This window comes from Scyliorhinus torazame, chromosome 11, assembly GCF_047496885.1.
Source record: "Scyliorhinus torazame isolate Kashiwa2021f chromosome 11, sScyTor2.1, whole genome shotgun sequence".
NCBI classification, from domain to species: Eukaryota; Metazoa; Chordata; class Chondrichthyes; order Carcharhiniformes; family Scyliorhinidae; genus Scyliorhinus; species Scyliorhinus torazame.
Window position 1 is genome coordinate 21228679 of NC_092717.1, and position 22049 is coordinate 21250727.

Here is a 22049-nt window from a genome sequence, read left to right on the forward strand (position 1 = left end):
ACGATATCACATCGTCTGCAGTCATGTGTGCCTGTAAGGACACCTTTGCTCGACACGGCATCCCACTCACGATTATGTCGGACAATGGCCCCTGCTTCGCCAGCCAGGAATGGTGCAACCTTTGCCAGGTGGTACAATTTTGCACATGTGACATCCAGTCCCCTGTACCCCCAATCCAACGGCAAAGCGGAGAAGGGTGTCCACATAGTCAAACGGCTCCTCTGCAAGGCTGCCGATGCTGGGTCCGATTTCTACCTCGCCTGGCTGGTCTATCGCTCCGCCCCACTGTCCACTGGCCTGTCGCCAGCCCAATTGCTCATGGGTCGTACCCTGAGGACGACGGTGCCGTCCATTCATGTCCCAGACCTCGACCACGTTCCAGTCCTTCGACGGATGCAGCTGTCTCGTGCACAGCACAAGGCGGCTCATGACTCCCGTGCAGCTGATCTCCCTGCTCTGGCTCCAGATGACAATGTCCGCATCCAACTTCCGGATGGTGGCTGGTCTACAACTGCCGTTGTCCTTCGGCAGGTGGCCCCCCGCTCGTTCCTGGTTCGTCTATCGGATGGCTCCATTCTGCGCCGCAATCGACGCGCCCTTCGTCTCGTTCCACGCTCGCTGTATGATCCTCCACTGTCGCCTCACCCTGCCATGGACTATGCAGAGATCCCGGTCTCTCTGCATCCTCCTCACTCTGACGCAGTCCAGCCCGCTCCTCAGCCGGCGGCTCCCGACCCACCCTTGAGGCGGTCAACCAGAATTTGTTGCCCGCCTCAAAAGACTTAATTTGTGAACTTATAGACTTTCTGAATTGTTCAGTTCTTCCGTTTGATCGTTTACATGGTTTGTATATAGTGTTCATGTCGTTATTCTTGTTGCATACTGCTTCTCTGCACCAGGCACCTTCCCATGTAAATAGCTCTTCGGGTTGATCGTTTACATGGTTTGTACATAGTGTTCATGTTGTTATTCTTGTTGCATACTGCTTCTCTGCACCAGGCACCTTCCCATGTAAATAGCTTAGTTCTCATGTACATTGTCCTGTAACTATGTCTTTCGCACACACGTAGTCAGGGACATTCTCACCATACACTATTTATTGCCACACATGTACATTCTTTTATAAAAGGGGGATGTCATAATATACACCAGTATATCATGGTGCAGACACACACACTGATGGACACACAGTGGGACCAATCAACACACACAACACCGCAGCCAATCACCAGTTAGAGCACACGCACTATAAAGACAGGGGGCATCAGAGTTCCCGCTCATTCGAGCTGCAGCTAGATAGTAGGACAGCCTGCAGCACAGACATTCACCATGTGCTGAATGCATCGATTGGTTAGGACAAGGTAAAGGTCTTTAGTTAAAGCTAGTATCGTGTTAGCCCACAGTCAGAGTATGTTAAACAGTTAATGATTCAATAAAATAGTGTTGCACTATTTCAAGTGTTGGTGACCTGTATGTGTTCCACGGATCCAGAGCGCCCAACACAACACCTGGGTGGTCGGGCTCCGGGCAAGGTGGTGCCTCGCTGAGGCCCGAAAATGAAGCAGAGTCCCGTTTAATAGCCCGGTTGATCTCGGCATCTCAGGAAACACCGAGCTATACAAGCCCAAAACGAGACTCTGTTTCATTTCTATTGGATCGCACACTATGTTTTACATTTCTAGCATCTGCAGTGTTTTGGGTTGGATCTGGATTGTGGAAGGCAATCTGAGGGGGAGCTTGGGCAGAGGGATAGCGTTTTTCTGTGGACCTGAAAGAAGCATCCTTGCTTTTGTGAACAGCCTCATGCAATCCCTTTGACCATCACTGGTTAGGTCTGATGGAACAAGGTGAACATATAGTTCAAGCCCTGCCCTTGCCTGCAAGGATTTCACATTCAGGTCCCTACAAAAGGCACAGGGCCTCAAACTACATATTTAAAGAGTCTGGTGCCGATTTAGGCAAGCATCTATATAAGCCGCCCCGTGCCAATATGGCATCCAGTGCATTTTCTGCCCCTAATCAACTGCAACAGAATGTGGTGCAAACGTTGGTGGTCTATTGACCATTATAGAAGCATATGTGATTAATAATAGTGGAAAAATTAAATTCACAGCCATCCATTTTATCACAAACAATGCCACAGGAGACTGGCTCTTGTGTGTGGGTGGGATGCTGGAGCTCGGAAATAAAACCAGGAAATGCTGGAAATATGAAACGGAGCTAAATTTTCAGGCCGACAACCTTTCGTCAGTTTTTCATCCCACACTTTCTTCATTCAGAAGTTGGTGTGACAGAGATCCTGTACAAACAATGCTGGACCTCGTTCTTTGCAATGATTTTGGCACTCAAGTAACTGAACCAAACTTACGCATTTGGCCTAATTTAAATTTTCAGGATCAGATGTGCTGTCACATGGAGGTACTTTTCTCTCAGTGAAAGAAAAATATCGGAGGACGCATCACCTGGGATTGTTTTTGCATATCTATTACCTCTTGGCTCAATAGCAGCAGCTGGAGAAAACCAGGGACAAGTCATGTTGCTGGGAACAATACATGACATCAGATGAATTGTCTCTGCTCCTTATTTAAAGCCAGTGACGCTTGCTGTGGGATGGTTTATCGGCACTGATGATGCCCCACTATCATTTTCAAGAGTTCTAAATCATTCATGGGGTGGAAGACACTGCAACAATTGCAAAAGGGGTCACTGCACAATAAGTCTGTTCTTCTCATCCAATTGCTCATACGCATTTTAGTGAGGGGGAGAAGAGGGTGAAAGAGCAGTAAATGTGAAAAAAAAACAGGGTGGTAAATATTGTCGTCAATGAGGAGCTCCGAAAAGGTGAGTCAAAAGTAGTTTATTTCCTGCTCACAGCTAGGAAATATAGCAACTAAGCAACAGTCCAAATCCCAGTCGGGACCACCCCGAGATTCCGGCTCCTTCCTGGGCCGGCTTTTATCTCGGGGAATTAAAGAGCCCTGCTGTTGGGCCTCCGCCCCTTAGCGAGGGAGCTCGTACTCAATGCACAGCACGGGGCGATCACTCAGTACGCCCCCCCCCCCCCAAAGTGCGTAGGTCCCTCTGTTGTCGGGGGTCGAGGAGGTTTTCTTCTTGGTTGTGCCTCTGGTTGTTGTGGGGCTGGGTTGGGGGCGTGTAGCATGTCGGGGAACACATTTTCTTTTAAACAAAACATTTTATTGAGTCATTTATGGTGATCCCGCCTAAATTAAACTATCTCCCCCTCCCCCCCTCATTCCCTAACCCCCCTTTATTGTATCTGCTAACAGTTTAATTTTCCCCAAAGAAGTCGATAAACAGCTGCCACCTCTGGACGAACCCTAACATTGATCCTCTCAGGGCGAACTTCATTTTCTCAAGCCTGAGAAACCCAGCCATGTCGCTAACCCATACCCCCGATTTTGCGGGGCTCCAAGTCCCTCCAGGATGATAGAATCTGAATCCGTCTCCGGGCTACCAAGGAGGCAAAGGCCAAAACATCAGCTTCTCTCGCCCCCTGGACTCCCAGGTCTTCCGACACTCCAAAAGTCACCCCCTCTGGACTCGGCGGCACCCTCGTTTTCAGCACCGTGGACGTGACATCGGCAAATCCCTGCCAGAATCTCCCAAGCTTCGGACATGCCCAAAACATGTGGACATGATTTGCAGGCCCTCCTGCCCACCTCACACACCTGTCTTCTACCCCAAACAACCTGCTCATCCGGGCCACCGTCATGTGTGCCCGGTGAACCACCTTGAATCAGCCTGAGCCCGGCACATGATGAAGACGTGTTGACTCTACTCAAGAGCATCCTCCCACAGATCTGCCTCTAGCTCCTTACCCAGCTCATTTTCCCATTTGCGCTTTACCTCCCCTATCTGGGTTCCCTCCCACTCCATAAGCTCTTTATACATTTCCAAGACCTTCCCCTCCCCCACCCCTGTTTTTGAAACTATGTTATCCTGTATCCCCTGTGGGGGTAAAAATGGAGTTGGGGAACACATTTTTGTGTTGATTGTCTGGGAGGCACCATCGTCGACCGTTCCTTGGCCAGGCCATCGTCCGGAAACTCAGTTGTCGGAGTCTCCATGTCGGATCCTAAATCCTCTACTTTATACAACTCAGTATCGGGGACCCTAGGGGTTGATGTCCCCAGACTTCCCTGTGCTGGGCCGGCCTGGCTGGGAGACAAATCTTCCAGTGAGGTTTGTCCTGATGTTGGCTCCCTGCTCCAGAGGTGATCTAGGTGCTTTGTCTGTTCTGGTGTCATTATTGAGTAAGGTACCGTTCAGTCTGTTCCACCACAGTTCCTAGAGTCCACTGGGCATTGTCTCTGATGTTTTGTTACATACTGCATCCCCCTGTTGGAAACCTCTACCCTGCGTCTGTCTGCCTCGGTACTGCCTCTCAAGGTCTTGTCTTTGTTCTACTTTTCCGCTAATATTGGGGAACGTTAGGCTAAGGCGGGTTCGGTGTCTCCGGCCCATCAACAGTTCAGCCAGTGCCACTCCGGTCGAAACGTGTGGTGTGGTCTGATAGCTTTACAAAAGGTGCCCAAGCCTCACCTCCACGGATCCCACGGCATGTTTCCTCATACCCTTCTTGTAAATCTGGACTGGTCCTTCAGCCAGACCATTCGAGGAAGGGTGGTATGGGGCCGTCTCGATTTGCTTCACCCAGTTAGTCTTCATGAAGTGTGCAAACTCCTCGCGAGTGAACGGAGTACCTTTGTCCATGACTAATGGGGGCGGCACGGTCACACGGTGGTTAGAAATGCTGCTTCACAGCGGCAGGGTCCCGGTTCAATTCCCCGCTTGGATCACTGTCTGTGTGGAGTCTGCACGTATACCAGTGTCTCTGTGGGTTTCCTCCGGTGCTCCGGTTTCCTCCCGCAGTCCAAAGATGTGCAGTTTAGGTGGATTGACCATGCTAAATTTCCCTTAGTGTCCCCAAAATGGTTAGATGGGATTACTGGGTTATGGGTGGAGGTGTGGGTTTAGATAGGGTGCTCTTTCCAAGGGCCGGTGCAGACTCGATGGGCCGAATGGCCTCCTTCTGCACTGTAAATTCTATGAAATCTATGAATACCTCTGGAATGCAACGGGAATGAAGGTTGTAGCTTCTTGACGGTGGCCCTTGAAGTGGAGGACAGCATTCAATGGACATCTAGCCATTTGGAATGGGTGTCCATTATCAAATAGAACATTGAGCCACGGAAAGGTACGGCAAAATCTGCATGTAGGTGCGCCCAATGCTGGCCCAGCCATTCCCATGGGTGGAGTTGTGCGACTGGTGGGATCTTCTGATGCTCCTGGCACATGGTGCACTGCTGGGCCAGTTGTTCAATCTTGCCATCCAGGCCTGGCCACCATACATAGCTCCTGGCTAGTATTTTCATCTTTGACACCCCCGGATGTCCATTGTGTAGATTTTGGAGTATGGTCTGTCTGCCCTGGCTTGTGATCACAACACGAGCTCCCCACAGGAATATGCTGTCCTCCATGCTGAGCTCTTGATGCTTGGTCTCAAAAGCCTGCAGCTTATTGGTGGTTTCCCTGGCTGGCACCCGTGTAAGATGACTTGGCATTACTTTGCATCAACAAGGTATCCATAATATTTAAGGTTGATATGACCTCATCAGCCCTTGGTGGAGATGGTGGGGGTCGGGTCGGCAATGGTAGCCGGCTCTGAGCATCCGCATTTACGATCTGCGTGCTCAGGTGATCCTCAAACACATACTCGTACACCGTTAACAATAGGGCCCATCGCCGCATTCGGGCAGATGCTATTGGCTGAATCGCCTTTTCCTCTTTAAACAATCTGAGAAATGGCTTGTGGTACGTTATGATGGTGAACTGACACCTATACATATACTGGTGAAATTTCTTCACCGTAAAGACAAGAGCCAGCCCTTCTTTCTCAATCTGGGCACAGTCACGCTCCAAAGTGGCCAAAGTCTGAGAAGCATAGACTATCGGTCTTTCCTGTCCGTTGTCCACACGATGGGATAACACCACCCACATTCCGCATGGAGAAGCATCACAATTGACCAAAAGGGACTTTGTGGGGTCAAAATGGGTCAACAACCCTGATGACGACGGTCACGGCTTCACCCTGGCGAAGGCTTCTTCTTGCGCCGCTCTCCACGCCCATTCATGATGTTTCTTCAGTACCGTGTGCAGTGGTGCAAAGAGGGTTGCCAGGTGAGGGATAAGCTTGCTGTAATAATTCATGAGTCCTAAGAATTACAGCAGCTCGGTCACGTTCTCTGGTGTGGGGGCTTGTTGATTGCTCGCACCTTCTCCTCCATTGAGTGCAGGCCGTCTCGGTTGACTAAATATGTGACATCTTTGGCGTAGAAAATGCATTTTCCTCTCTTGGGGCAGATGCCTGTCTTGGAAAACCGGCAGAGGACTTCCTCTAGATTGCTCAGGTGCTCCTTTTCAGTGGCTCCGGTGACCAGGACGTCATCCAAGTAGATCGCTACTCTTGGTAGTCCTTGGAGGATGTTCTCCATGATTACTTTATGCATCATGGAACGTGAATTACAGTGTTCAGAACAGGGAAGGAATGTATCATAATCTATAGACATCTTTATTTCAGGGAAAAGAACACATCAGTGACTTACATACCTGATAGCTCGGACGTGCTTCATGAGTCGCAGCCAAAGGAATATGATGGTCACAGCAAATAGTCGAATATGCGCAATATGAATAAACTCACTGTCCATTGCCAGATCAGCCACATGAGTTGAAATCAGAGCAAAGAGGAGCAGGTAAACCATCCAATCAAACAGATTCCTGGAATAATAATGACAATAGTTACGTAAATTTTAAGTACAGGCAAGTCCCCAGGGTGCTCAGCATTAGTGAACGAACAGTGCTGTGAGCAAAAATAGTTTGGCCTCAATTTTCACAAAGCTGGAAGAGCTCCACGTCAGAGCTCCAATTCTGGAAATCCCTTCCCCGAACCCGGCACCCATCGTTTTCTCCAGTGGGGGGGGGGGGAATGGAGTCAGGTTGTAGGTTGTAGTTTTCACATCTGTGGTCCATGGAGGCAGCTGTTCATGTAAAAGTGCAGCTTCCGTCAAACGGAAGCAATTTCCATTACTGAGATGACCAAAACATGGCTTGTGGATTTAAACATTTCAGAAAAGGGACTAAAGGTGTCGGAGTTATTTGGATAGGCAAGGTGCCCTTTGGGAGGGGGAAGATGCCCCTTTGGGATTATTAAGAGTAGACATTAATGTGCATAAAAACTGGATAAGCCCAGTGGAATGTCAAGTTGTCAAGTCGTTTAAATCCAAAACCCTGTAAAAATATTGTAAAAGCCCTCTGTGTCTGCTTGCAATTTCACTTGTTGACCTAAGCCTGAGGGTTATCATTATAGGATTAGTGTTGCTTGGCTGCTTCTACTTCCAATCATTATCACACTAGAGAGCTTGTAAATTCACAGCTTGATTGACAGGTCCAAGTGGTTATAAAGAGATCAGCTGTCTTTGAAGTGTTTTCACATGGGATTAGTATTTGAAGTAATGTTTTGATTATATGGGATTAAGTACTTGAAGGAATTTGAATGTATAGAATGTTTTTATGAATTAGAATGTTTTTTTAAGAGTGAAGTCTGCACTGTACACTTTTAGCTTTTAATTCCTTTCATTTTAGCATGGCTCCCAAGGTCTGTCCATGGTAGAGACTGGGTGAGTTGGCATGGATGGTGTAAGGGTAAAGGGTGGTGGCCATGGGTTGCCATTAGTTCGCACTAGGTTGGCATTTGTGCTATTGAGGGCCATGGGGATAAGTGGGGTCATGGGTTGACGTGAGATGACAGTACTAAGAACAAAGAGGTAGTCCAGAACATGTTGATCACAGCCTCATAAAATCAGTATCAAAGAGAAATGAATGAATGGCTTGCAGACAAAGATTTGAGAGGGTTAAACACAGATGATTGTTTTTCTCTTTCCAGGAGGTGACAGATTGTGTCACTGTTTCCTGTGTCTAAGGCAGCAGGTGTATTGCACAGGTGAGTGTTAAAGCAGTGACCTTTTTCACTGCCTTTGTCTGGACTGCTATCTTCTTGGGGGCTTCCTGATAGGGGTCTCTTATTGGGGGTCTGTGGGGGAGGACCCTTTATTTAGAGGAGTCTCAGGGGGGTCCCTTTATTCAGAAGGTCTCAGGGCGGTCCCTTTATTCAGATAATCTCTGTGCGGGGGACACAGATCAGGTCACCCCGTACTTGGGGGAGGGGCGCTCCAGAAAATCTGGGAGTGGGGGCTGAAGTGCATGGCGGGGGGGCTGAATTGTGATGCAGGTGGGAGGGGTGGCCAGCTGTGGAACGTCAAAATCGTGGCCCAATAGTGGGATTACTTCAGGAATCCCTTGCAGTCCTTGCCATGCATAAATTTGCAAGGGAAGGATTGGGAATCGCTTCCTCATTGGGAGCGCAAGTCAAGTGCAGTTCAGCTCTGGCAGAACTCCCAAATGGAGAATTTCACCCATTGTTTTTTTTGTAAAAAGCTCAGCAGCCAACATGAGCACAGCTAGCTCCCATAAGCAGCAATGAAATAAACAATCAAGGCATCGAGAAGAGAAAGTGAAAAGAGGACCCAAAGCCAGTAATCGAAGAGTTGGTGAAAACAGAGTTTGGAGGCAACAACCAATGTGTGGGTAAGCAGACAGAAAGAGGACCCAGAGGTTGTGGCCACCACCTACAATGTTGGGTAAAGAGAAACCTGGATAGTACCCATCACCCAGAAGAGTGAGTGAAAAGAGGAGGCGGAGACAGTAATCCCCACCTAGACGAGTGTGTGAAAAGAGGAGCCGGGGACAGTAACCCCCAGGGAGAAGAGTGGGTGAAAAGAGGAGCCGGAGGCAGTAACCCCCACGGAGAAGAGTGAGTGAAAAGAGGAGCCGGAGACAGTAACCTCCATGGAGAAGAGTGGGTGAAAAGAGGAGCTGGAGACAGTAACACCTCACGGAGAAGAGTGTGTGAAAAGAGGAGCCGGAGACAGTAACCCCCACGGAGAAGAGTGGGTGAAAAGAGGAGCCTGAGACAGTAACCCCCCACGGAGAAGAGTGTGTGAAAAGAGGACCCGGAGACAGTAACCCCCACGGAGAAGAGTGTGTGAAAAGAGGAGCCGGAGACAGTAACCCCCACCTAGACAAGTGAATGAAAAGAGGAGCCGGAGACAGTAATCCCCACCTAGACGAGTGGGTGAAAAGAGGAGCCGGAGACAGTAACCCCCCACGGAGAAGAGTGGGTGAAAAGAGGAGCCGGAGACAGTAACCCCCACGGAGAAGAGTGGGTGAAAAGAGGAGCCGGAGGCAGTAACCCCCACGGAGAAGAGTGAATGAAAAGAGGAGCCGGGGACAGTAATCTCCACCTAGACAAGTGAATGAAAAGAGGAGCTGGGGACAGTAACCCCCCACGGAGAAGAGTGGGTGAAAAGAGGAGCCGGAGACAGTAACCCCAACGGAGAAGAGTGGGTGAAAAGAGGAGCCGGGGACAGTAACCCCCCACGGAGAAGAGTGGGTGAAAGGAGGAGCCGGAGACAGTAACCCCCACGGAGAAGAATGTGTGAAAATAGGAGCCGGAGACAGTAACCCCCCACGGAGAAGAGTGGGTGAAAAGAGGAGCCGGGGACAGTAATCCCCACCTAGACAAGTGAATGAAAAGAGGAGCCGGAGACAGTAACCTCCATGGAGACGAGTGGGTGAAAAGAGGAGCTGCAGACAGTAACCCCTCACGGAGAAGAGTGTGTGAAAAGAGGAGCCGGAGACAGTAACCCCCCACGGAGAAGAGTGTGTGAAAAGAGGAGCCGGAGACAGTAACCCCCACGGAGAAGAGTGTGTGAAAAGAGGAGCCGGAGACAGTAACCCCCACCTAGACAAGTGAATGAAAAGAGGAGCCGGAGACAGTAATCCCCACCTAGACAAGTGAATGAAAAGAGGAGCCGGAGACAGTAATCCCCCCCTAGAAGAGTGGGTGAAAAGAGGAGCCGGAGACAGTAACCCCCCACGGAGAAGAGTGTGTGAAAAGAGGAGCCGGAGACAGTAACCCCCACGGAGAAGAGTGGGTGAAAAGAGGAGCCGGAGACAGTAACCCCCACGGAGAAGAGTGAGTGAAAAGAGGAGCCGGAGACAGTAATCCCCACCTAGACAAGTGAATGAAAAGAGGAGCCGGAGACAGTAACCGCAACCTAGAAGAGTGGCTGAAAAGAGGAGCCGGGGACAGTAACCCCCAGGGAGAAGAGTGGGTGAAAAGAGGAGCCGGAGACAGTAACCCCCACGGAGAAGAGAGAGTGAAAAAAGGAGCCGGAGGCAGTTACCCCCACGGAAAAGAGTGGGTGAAAAGAGGAGCCGGAGAAAGTCCAATCCCGACGTCTGTGGCTCTAGATTAATGAAATCAAAGTGTGACATCACAGGAAAACAGGTAAGTGATTGGTTATGAATATTTAGTTCATTTACCTACAAAACTCACTTAGTTGATTAGTAATTACAAGATTTTATCAGTTGTAGCAAGGGTTACTAGCATTGGTAAAGGTTATCGGGTGCGGAAGTGTTTATTAATTGTAAATTTGAAAAATAAATGAATTAACATAATAAATATGATAGGGTAGGGAGATGTGCTGCGACTACAGAATGTGGAAGATCCTGGACGCCAGTGTGATCCAGGGCGAACGCATCTGTAGTAAATGTCTGCATCTTGAGGAGGTTTGGCTCAGAGTCCATTTTTTTGTTCATCCAAGGGATGTGGGCTTCGTTGGCTAGGCCAGCATTCTCTGCCCATGGCTAATTGCCCTTGATAAGGTGGCTGGAGGCTGCTTTATTGAACTGTTGCAGTCCATGATGTATAAGTACACCCACAGGGATGTTAGGGAGGGAGTTCCACTATTTTGACCAAGTGACAGTGAAGGAACATTGATACATTTCCAAGTCAGGATATTGAGTGGCTTGGAGAGGAATTTCCAGATGGTGGTTCCCATGTATCTACTGTCCTTGACCTTCTAGATGGGAGCGGTCATGAGTTTAGAAGATGCTGCCTAGCGGAGCCTTGGCGAGTTCTTTGAGTAAGTGTCAGCTGCAGACACTGTGATGCATCAGGGAGGTGGGAAAGCTACCGGGACACTTTGTACCGTGGCAGTCACACCCTTTAGTACATGGACTTCTGATTTGGTCAGTGATCAGGGACAGAAGGATGTGACTCCGATTGAGGCAGGTATAGGAACCCAGAATGAAAAATGGAAGGGGCTTCAGCTTTTGAAAATGTCCAACTGGTATGAAGTGCTTGCAGCTTCATGGATGAAAGTGGTGACTGCAAGATGGATGGGCAAACTGACCATGGCACCATGGTACAGAAATCATTCAAGCAGAGGGAGTTAATAGGAATGCAATGCAAGTAGGGTACAGTATAATCAAGAGGAATAGCACAATTCACTGCAGCTGACAGCATGAGTCTATGCATGAAAGGAGGGAGGCAGAAAACAGGAAACTACAGGCCAGTTATCCTGAATTTGCTGGAATCTATTTTTAAAGAGGAAATAATGGGGCCCTTTGAAAATCAATGCAGTCAGGTAGAGTCAGCATGGTTTTGCAAAAGGGAAATCACGTTCAGTTAATTTATTGGAGTTCTTTGAGGAAGTAATACCCCACGTGGATAAAGGGGAACCTGTGGCTGGGCTGTACTTACATTTGCCGAAGCCATTTAATAAGCTGCTACATAAAAGGTTACTACACAAAATGAGAGCTCATTGTGTAGGGGGTATCATATTAGCATGGATGGAGGATTGGCTAGCTAACAGTAAAAAAGGAGTAGGCATAAATGGGCCATGTTTTGATTAGCAAGATATGATGCATGAAGTGCTACATGGATCAGTGCTGGCTCTTTAACTTTTTATAACTTATATCAATTACTTGGATGATGGAACTGAATGTATGATTGCTAAATTTGCTAATGACACAAGTTGGGAGGAAGACATAAGAAGTCTGCTGTGCCCCCTAGCTCTACTCTCTCCAATAAGGGGAAACATCTCTTTCAGCATCCACCCTGTCAAGGCCCCTCAGGACCTTAAATGTTTCAACAAGATAACCTATTTTCGAAGTACCCACTTTATTAATAGATTCCAGCAATTTCTCTGTGACAAATGATAAGCTAACTTGTCATAATATGCAAACATGCAGATAATGATTTACAGGCAGGCACAGATAAGCAGCTAAGAACACAGAGAACAGGACATGACCAATGAGCAGGCAGGACACGCAGGGGTGGTATCTCGCTATAAAAGGCACGAGGCACTCACACTCCGCCTCTTTCCACTGATGAACATCTACAGAGTGAGTCAGGGTGTATGTACAGTATCACACCTCCAGCACGTGGCTAAGAGCTAGTCTGATTCAGTCAGACAGAGTAACCACACTTAGGTTAGCAGAGAGTCGAACTCATAGAGAACTGTGCTAGCTGTGCTACTGGTTCAATAAATCAGATTGAACTAACTTCAAGGTCTGGAGTATTTTTTGTTTAAAGCTGCATCCAGTTGCAGCCTGTATTATCCCAGAGTACATAACACATCATGCTACCAGGAGACTGCTTAATCTAGGTGGTTTACCTCAGTCCATTCCGTGACGACCAGCGAATGTATCCCGGCACCATGGAGAAGATTCAGGCTCCTCACCAGCTCAGGACCTCCGGCAATCTCAGTGCCAACTGGCGGACATTCAAGCAAAAGTTTCTGCTGTACATCGAAGCTTCAGACCTCGTGGGTGCGTCTTGATGCAAGGAATATCGCGCTTCTCCTCTCAATAGCGGGTGATCAAGCCATCAAACTCTTCAACTCTTTTCACTTCACCGAAGGCCAGGACAAGACAAAGTTTCAGACCATCCTGGACAAGTTTGACAGTCACTGTGAAGTGGACACCAATGAAATCTTCGAGTGCTACATATTCACACAGGGTCTACAAGGTAAAGATGAATCTTTCAACTCCTTCTTAACTAACCTCCGCCTACTAGCGCTGTCCTGCAACTTTGGTGATATTGCTGACTCCATGATCAGAGACCAAATCGTTTTTGGAGTTCATTCTGATCCTCAGAGAGCAGCTACTGAAAATCAAGCATATGACCCTGCCAGTCACGATTGAAACATGCACAGTGCATGAGCACGCCAAAAATCGCTATGCCCAGTACAAATCGGCTGAAAATGAGAAACTTGCCTCCCACGAGGCAGAGAGTGTGCAGGCCACCTCCCGGATGCAGCACCTCAGCATTGATGAAAGCGGCCATTTTGCGCGCTTTTCCCGGGGCCCCACGCGTGCGCGATGCGAACGGGATAACGAAGCGGCCGACACCCACACTGCACATGTGCGACGACGCGCAGAGCGTCAGGACGCCGACGTCATGACGTGCGAACTGCGGCAACGCCCACTTAAAGAAACACTGCCCTGCAAGAGGCAGGCGATGTTTAAATTGCGGAAAGCCTGGACACTATGCAGCCTTGTGCAGGTCTACACTACTAGTCAGGGGCCAGCGCTCCCAATTCCGACGACGGCGCGTTCAGAGTGTGCAACAACGATTACAGGATTCTGATCCTGGCAGCACAACGGATCCAGAGGAAGATTGCCTGGACTCCGCCTACTGTGTGGGCATCATTACCAAATGTGAAAATACCACATCCAACTCATCACAAATTCAATCCATCCTCGCAGTGGATTCTACGTACGAATGGCATGCAGTGATGCAGGTCAACCACTGCTCCATCCAGTTTAAGCTGGACACAGGTGCTTCTGCCAACCTCCTCTCACAGGCAGATTTCAAAAGCATCAAGAAGCCCCCCAAGGTCCTTCCAGCAGCCTGCAGGCTCCTGGACTACAGCGGAAATGCCACCACGGCACTGGGATCCTGCCATCTACTCGTCTCCAACCAGAGCACCCTGTACGGTTACGTTTTGAAATTGTCAAGCCAGACAGGGCATTCCTAAATAGCGCGCATACCTGCAAGCAGCTGAACCTCGTGCAGCGGTTTTACACAACGACATCCTCCAATGTGGATCTTCAGGCCGTCATTGACGACATCCTCGCTCAGTATCCGGATGTGTTCGACGGGATGGGCACGCTGCCATATCGATACAAGGTTCTGCTTCGACCTGATGCCAAGCCAATGGTCCACGCACCAGGCCGGGACCTGGCTCCGCTGAGGGAGTGCCTGAAGGCAACGCTCAAGGATCTTCAGCAACAGGGCATCAGTTCCAAGGTAACCGAACCGACTGACTGGGTCAGCTCGATGGTATGTGTTAGAAAACCTTCGGGAGCCCTGCGCATCTGCCTTGATCCCAAGGATCTCAATAAGAATATAATGCGTAAACACTACCCCATCCCGAAGCGCAAGGAACTCACCAGTGAGATGGCACACGCATGTTTTTTTTCACCGAGTTAGATGCGTCACATGGATTTTGGCAAATCCAACTGGATGAGTCCAGCAGAAGGCTCTGCACCTTCAACACGCCGTTTGGCAGATACTGCTTTCATCGCATGCCGTTTGGCATTGTCTCGGCATCGGAGATCTTCCATCGCACCATGGAGCAGATGATGGAGGACACTGAAGTGGTTCGTGTGTATGTGGACGATATCATCATATGGTCCATGACCCCTGAGGAGAATGTTTCCCATCTCCAGCAGGTATTCCGCCGTGTCCATGCCAATGGCCTGAAGCTGAACAGGTCCAAATGTTGCTTTGGCATGTCGACAGTCAAGTTCCTCGGTGACCAGATCTCTCAGCAGGGCTTGCGCCCGGACACAGACAAGGTCAAGGCCATCGAAGCCATGAAGGTCCTTGAAGACAAGAAGGCGGTGCTGCGCTTCCTGGGCATGGTCAATTTTCTGGGCAAGTTCATCCCAAACATAGTCTCACACACCACGGCCCTATGAAACCTGGTGAAAAAGTCCACTGCCTTTGAGTGGAAGGCAGCACATTAGACAGAGTGGCTGGAGCTGAAAGCCAAGCTCACCACTGCACCCGTCTTGGCATTTTTCGACCCAGACAGGGAGACGAAGATCACGACAGATGCGAGCCAGGATGGCATCGGTGCGGTGCTGCTTCAACGCGATGACACTTCACCCTGGGCACCAGTAGTCGACGCATCGAGGGCCATGACGCCCACCGAAACAAGGTATGCGCAAGAAAAGGAATGCCTGGGTCTTCTCACTGGCATTCTCAAGTTTCACGACTATGTCTACGGTCTGCCGACATTCACTGTCGAGACAGATCATAGGCCTCTGGTCCACATTATCCACAAGGACCTGAACGACATGACGCTTCGATTGCAGCGCATCCTCCTCAAACTCAGAAGGTATGACTTTGACTTAGTGTACACGCCTGGCAAGGAGCTCATCATCGCTGATGCATTGTCCCGCTCCATCACATTGCCTAGAGAACCGCTGGAAATCATCCGGCAGATTGAATCACAGGTGCAGCTGTGTGCAAGCACCCTCCCGGCGTCTGATGAGAAGGTGGTTCGTATCCGCGAGGAGACAGCCGAAGACCCCCTCTTGCAGCATGTCATGCACCACCTCGCTAATGGCTGGCAGAAAGGGCAGTGCCCTCAATTTTACAATGTGAAGGATAACCTGATGGTGATTGATGGTATCCTCCTCAAGCTGGACCGGATAGTCATTCCACTCAGTCTCCAGAGCTTGGTGCTCCGCCAAATCCATGAGGGACACCTGGGCGTAGAGAAATGCAGACGCAGAGCCAGGCAGGCTGTCTACTGGCCCGGTAATAGCCAGGACATCTCGAACATGGTCCTCAACTGTGCGACCTATCAACGCTTCCCGCCAGCACAGAGCAAGGAGACGCTCCAGCAGCATGAAATCGAGACCTCCCTGTGGTCCAAGGTTGGCATCGACCTCTTTTCGTGTGAACTACATGTTGATTATTGACTATTTCTCCAACTACCCTGAAGTCGTGAAGCTCTCAGACCTCACATCGCGGACCGTCATCAAGGCCTGTAAGGAGACGTTCTCCAGGCATGGTATCCCACTGATGCACTAAGCGTCAAGAACCACAAAGACATGTGAGACTTTAACCAAGGCTTTAATACACTACATAGGAAGCTTACCCGACACAGACAACCCCAGACAAAGGGGTCTGGTCTCAGAATCTGGGTCTTATACTTAACTCCCGGGGGAGTTGCCAAGGCGGAGCTCTCCGTGGCCAGGTCAGGTTACATATAGGTGACCGAACCTCTACAGAGCTACAGTACAATACACAGGATTACAGGGCCACGTTACACACAACTATTATATAACTATGTACAATGCTAGGGAAGTACAGTGGTGTATCACCACATTCACCCCTTGTTTAGAAGGAAGTCCGGGGTGAAAATATGGAGTAGCAACACAGTGAACAAACAGGGAGTAACGAACAGTGTCCATCAGGAGGTTCCGTGTCGTCAGAGGTCGAGACGAACGATGGGTTTGGTCGATCTCTTTGAACGTCGGAGCTGCGGCGCTGAGGTAGTGTCCGGCGGTATCTGTGCGGTCGGTGGTGCTGGGTCGCAAGGCGGCATGACGTCTCCCACCGCTTCGGCTGGCTCGAGGCGAAACTGCGGGATGACAGCGGCTGGCACGGAGTAGTAACAGGCCGAGGGATCGACGGGAGCAGATAGGGAGTGGGGTGGAGGTTGCGGGGCGGGGGCGGCAGGGGCCCCAGAGGGGGCCAGGTCCTTGATGGAGACGGTCTCCTCACGCCCGTCGGGGTACGCTATGTACGCGTACTGTGGGTTGGCGTGGAGGAGACGGACTCTCTCCACCAGGGGCTCCGCCTTAGAGGTCCGCACGTGCTTGCGGAGCAGGACGTCTCCCGGGGACAGGAGCCAGGACGGAAGCGATGTCACGGATGCCGATCTCCTGGAGAAGAGAAACATCCGCTCATGAGGGGTAGCATTCGTTGCAGTACACAACAGGGACCGGATGGAGTGGAGTGCGGCAGGGAGGACCTCCTGCCAACAGGAGACTGGTAGGCCTTTGGACTTGAGGGCTAGCAGCACGGCCTTCCAAACTGTCGCGTTCTCCCTCTCCACCTGTCCGTTCCCCCGGGGGTTGTAACTGGTCGTCCTGCTCGAGGCAACGCCCCTGGCGAGCAGGTACCGACGCAGCTCCTCACTCATGAAGGAGGAGCCCCGGTCACTGTGAATGTAATTGGGATAACCGAAGAGCATGAAGAGGTCGTGCAACGCTTTGATGACGGTGGCGGAGGTCGTGTCGGGGCAAGGAATGGCGAATGGGAACCGCGAGTACTCTTCGATGACATTGAGGAAGTACGTGTTGCGGTTGTGGGTGGGGAGGGGCCCTTTGAAGTCAATGCTGAGACGTTCAAAGGGGCGGGTAGCCTTGATTAGGTGCGCCTTGTCTGGCTTGTAGAATTGCGGCTTGCACTCCGCACAGACTTGGCAGTTCCTAGTCACGGCCTTGACCTCCTCGACTGAGAAGGGCAGGTTGTGGCCCTTGATGTAGTGGTAGAACCGCCTGACGCCCGGGTGACAGAGGTCATTATGTAGTGTCCGCAGTTGGTCATCCTGTGCGTTGGCACAAGTACTACGGGACAGGGCATCAGGAGGATCATTGAGCTTACCTGGCCGGTATAAGATATTATAATTGTAGGTGGAGAGTTCGATCCTCCACCGTAATATCTTATCATTTTTGATTTTACCTCGTTGTTTTTTGTCGAACATGAACGCAACTGATCATTGGTCAGTAACGAGGGTAAATGGTTTTCCGGCCAGGTAGTGCCTCCAGTGCCGGACGGCTTCCACTATGGCCTGTGCCTCCTTCTCAACAGAGGAGTGGCGGATCTCGGGGCCTTGGAGTGTGCGGGAAAAGAAGGCGATGGGCCTGCCCGCCTGGTTGAGGGTGGCCCAGGGCAAAGTCGGAGGCATCGCTCTCGACTTGGAATGGTGCAGACTCGTCTACCGCATGCATGGCGGCTTTGGCGATAGCGGTTTTTAGGAGGTGGAAGGCCTGGCAGGCCTCGGGCGGGAGGGGGAATGAGAGGGAACGGAGGAGGGGTCGGGCCTTGTCAGCGTACTCGGGCACTCACTGGGCATAGTAGGCAAAGAACCCAAGGCATCGCCTCAGTTCTTTGGGGCAGGTGGGAATGGGGAGTTCGAGAAGGGGCGCAGACGGTCGGGATCGGGGCCGAGGACACCGTTCTCCACCACGTAGCCGAGTATGGCGAGGCGGGTGGTGCCGAAAACACATTTTGCCTCGTTGTATGTGAGATTGAGGCGTTTGGCAGTTTGGAGGAATTTAGTGAGGTTGATGTCATGGTCCTGCTGGTTGTGGCCGCAGATGGTGACGTTGTCCAGATACCGGAAGGTAGCCCGCAGTCTGTTCTGGTCCACCATTCGTTCCATCTCCCGTTGGAAGACCGAGACTTCATTGGTGACGCCAAAGGGTACCCTAAGAAAGTGGTAGAGGCGGCTGTCCGCCTCGAAGGCCGTGAAGTTACGGTCCTCCGGGCGGATAGGGAGCTGGTGGTAGGCGGATTTCAAGTCTATGGTGGAGAACACCCGGTACTGTGCAATCCGGTTTCATAGATTATCATAGAATTTACAGTGCAGAAGGAGGCCATTCGGCCCATCGAGTCTGCACCGGCTCTTGGAAAGAGCACCCTACCCAAGGTCAACACCGCCACCCTATCCCCATAACCCAGTAACCCACCCAACACTAAGGGCAATTTTGGACACTAAGGGCAATTTATCATGGCCAATCCACCTAACCTGCACATCTTTGGACTGTGGAAGGAAACTGGAGCACCCGGAGGAAACCCACGCACACACGGGGAGGATGTGCAGACTCTGCACAGACACTGACCCAAGCCGGTAATCGAACCTGGGACCCTGGAGCTGTGAAGCAATTGTGCTATCCACAAGGCTACCGTGCTGCCCTTGTGACGGCGGTTGACCATGTCAGATATGCGGGGGAGGGGATACGCATCAAGCAGCGTGTACCGGTTGATGGTCTGACTGTAGTCAATGACCATGCGGTGTTTCTCACTAGACTTGACTACCACCACTTGGGCTCGCCAGGGGCTGGTGCTGGGAGCAATGATCTTTTCCGAGAGAAGGCGCTTAATCTCCGCTCGAATGAATTGGCAGTCCCCGAAACTGTAACGCCGACTTTTAGTAGCCACGGGCTTGCAGTCGGGGGTGAGGCAAACAGTGAAGGGGGGGGATCCTGAGCGTGGAGAGACTACAGGTGGGACCCGGGAGGGGGATCAGGGAAGAACTGGGGGTTGGAGACCGTGAGGGGGGGAGGGGGGCCGTTAAAATGCAAGGTGAGGCTGCGCAGGTGGCATTGGAAGTCCAGGCCGAGGATCGCGGCGGCGCAGAGGTGAGGGAGGACCATGAATTTGAAATCCTGGAACACCGCGCCGTTCACTGTGAGGGTGACGACGCAGTAGCCCTAAACCTCGGCCGACTGGGAGTTGGAGGCCATGGAAATATGCCTGCGCGTGGGTAGTACCTTGAGGGAGCAGCGGCGCACGGTGTCCGGGTGGAGGAAGCTCTCCGTGCTGCCGCTGTCGAAGAGGCAGGTAACAGTGAAACAATTTACCTGAACCTCCATGGTGGATCTGGCGAGCTGATGCAGTCGGTCCTGGTCGAGGACGATGAATGCGATGGTGGAGCTGTTGGAGAAGGGTGCCGGATCCGGGGAGCGGCCTGCGGAAGAAGGTGGCGGCGCCCAGGCGTCGTAGGCTGCTGTTGCTGTCGTTTGCTGCATCTCAGTTGTTTGCAGCATTTCGGTCGGGTGCGCAGGACCGGAAGTGACGATCGGCGGTGGACCGGAAGTGACGATCGGCGGTGGACCGGAAGTGACGATCGGCGGTGGACCGGAAGTGACGATCGGCGGTGGACCGGAAGTGACGATCGGCGGTGGACCGGAAGTGACGATCAGCGGTGGACCGGAAGTGACGCTTGGCGGTGGACCGGAAGTGACGATCGGCGGTGGACCGGAAGTGGCGATCGGCGGTGGACCGGAGGTGACGTATGGCGGACCGGAAGTGAAGGGAGGCGGGCCGGGGATAGTCAAAGATGGCGGCGCCCATGCGTCGCACGTGTGGAATAGCGAGCCGGGAACGGAGGATGGCAGCACCCAGGAGTAGCAGGCCGCGGTGTTGGATCCCGAGGCAGCGGAAAGCGGCAGACGTTTGCAAAATGGCCTTTCTTGCCACAGGCTGAACAGGTAGCATCTCTAGCAGGGCAGCATTTCCTGGGGTGTTTTGCCTGGCCACAAAAGTAACACTGGGGCCCAGGCGTTCTTTTTACTGCTGGTGTGGCTGGGTGGGCCGTGACTTGCAGGGGTTGTTGCTGGGCGGGCGGCAGGGAGATAGCGGCCACGTAGGGAACGTGGGCAGGCGAATAGGAAGTTTGGGCAGGCGTGTAGGACGCATTATTGTCGTAGGCTGCCTGTTGGGCCTCTGCCATAGTGACTGCCGTGTCCAGAGTCAGGGTATTTTGTGCCAGTAGGAGTTGGCGAATTGGGACGGAAGCGATGCCGGCTACAAAGGCATCGAGTGCCAGGGCCTCAGTGTTCTGCTCAGCGGAGACTGCTGGCGCGTTTCAGGTGAGCGCGAGGGCACGGAGGTCCCGAACGAACACGGATAGGGGTTCACCCGGCTGCTGGTGCCGGGAGGCGAGGCGGTGGCGGGCGTAAATAGAATTAACAGTTCGTGCATACCGGCTTTTGAGCTTCACGATGGCATCGGCGTAGGTCGTTGTTCCCGTGATGAGGTCGAAAAGCCCGTAGTCGAGCAGTGAGTACAGGAGGCTGAGTCGGTCAGCGTCCGTTTTGGCGAAGGCGGAGATGCTTCCAGGTAGGCCTCGAAACACCGGAGCCAGCAGTTGTAAAGGTGATCCGTGCGTGGAGCGTGGGGGTCGAGCGAGAGCTTGTCGGGTTTCAGAGCAGCCTCCATTATAACTGTAGTGTATTAAATTGATGCACTAAGCGTCAAGAACCACAAAGACATGTGAGACTTTAACCAAGGCTTTAATACACTACATAGGAAGCTTACCCGACACAGACGACCCCAGACAAAAGGGTCCGGTCTCAGAATCTGGGTCTTATACCTAACTCACGGGGGAGTGGCCAAGGCGGAGCTCTCCGTGGCCAGGTCAGGTTACATACAGGTGACCGAACCTCTACAGAGCTACAGTACAATACACAGGATTACAGGGCCACGTTACACACAACTATTATATAACTATGTACAATGCTAGGGAAGTACAGTGGTGTCATGAGTGACAATGGCCCGTGCTTCAACAGCCACGAGTGGTCGATGTTTGCCAAGTCATACCATTTCAAACATTTCACTTCCAGCCCATACTATCCGCAGTCCAATGGGAAGGTTGAAAAAGGGGTGCACATTGTGAAACAGCTCATCTGCAAGGCCATGGATTCTGCTTCTGACATCTACCTCGCGCTGCTTGCATACAGGGCGACCCCACTGTCCACTGGCATGTCGCCGGCTCAACTCCTGATGAACAGGGACCTGCAGACAACACTTCCAGCCATACACTTGCCCAACCTGGATCACCTCCCGGTGCTGCAGAAGGTGCAGCAGCTCCGAAACCAGCAAAAGCAGGGCTATGATGCTCAAGCCACCGATTTGCCCGAACAAGATACCGGATGGTGGCTGGTCTGCTCCAACTGTCGTTGTTCGACAGGCTGCGCCCCGCTCGTATGTTGTACGTATGGCTGATGGTTCTGTTGTGCGAAGACCTGCCCGCAACCGCTTTCTTCGCCATTTCCTTCCGTTGTTTGCCACCTCCTGATACCTCGAACTACGAGGCCATCAGTCAGGCTTCCATCCCACTTGTCAAGGCACCGTCGTCCTCACCACCACCTCTCCGGCGGTCAACAAGAGGATCAGACGCAAGCACCAGAGACTGGACTTATGAGCATTTGTTTTGTTTGCTATGTTCTGTTTTCTCACATTAGACAGCTGTCTTCACATGTAAATACGTTCACATATGCCACCACTTGTAAATATGTTAATATATGCC

The 22049-nt window shown here is 51.5% G+C and overlaps 1 protein-coding gene across 1 annotated transcript in view; it reads right to left on the reverse strand.

Moving 5' to 3' along the window:
• LOC140385165 (uncharacterized) overlaps positions 1 to 22049 on the reverse strand; it is a 126017-nt gene that overhangs the window by 35407 nt on the left and 68561 nt on the right. The window contains exon 15 of the mRNA XM_072467028.1: positions 6631 to 6798. Coding sequence (XP_072323129.1) covers positions 6631 to 6798 — 168 coding nt within the window. The remainder of the gene's footprint in view (positions 1 to 6630; positions 6799 to 22049) is intronic.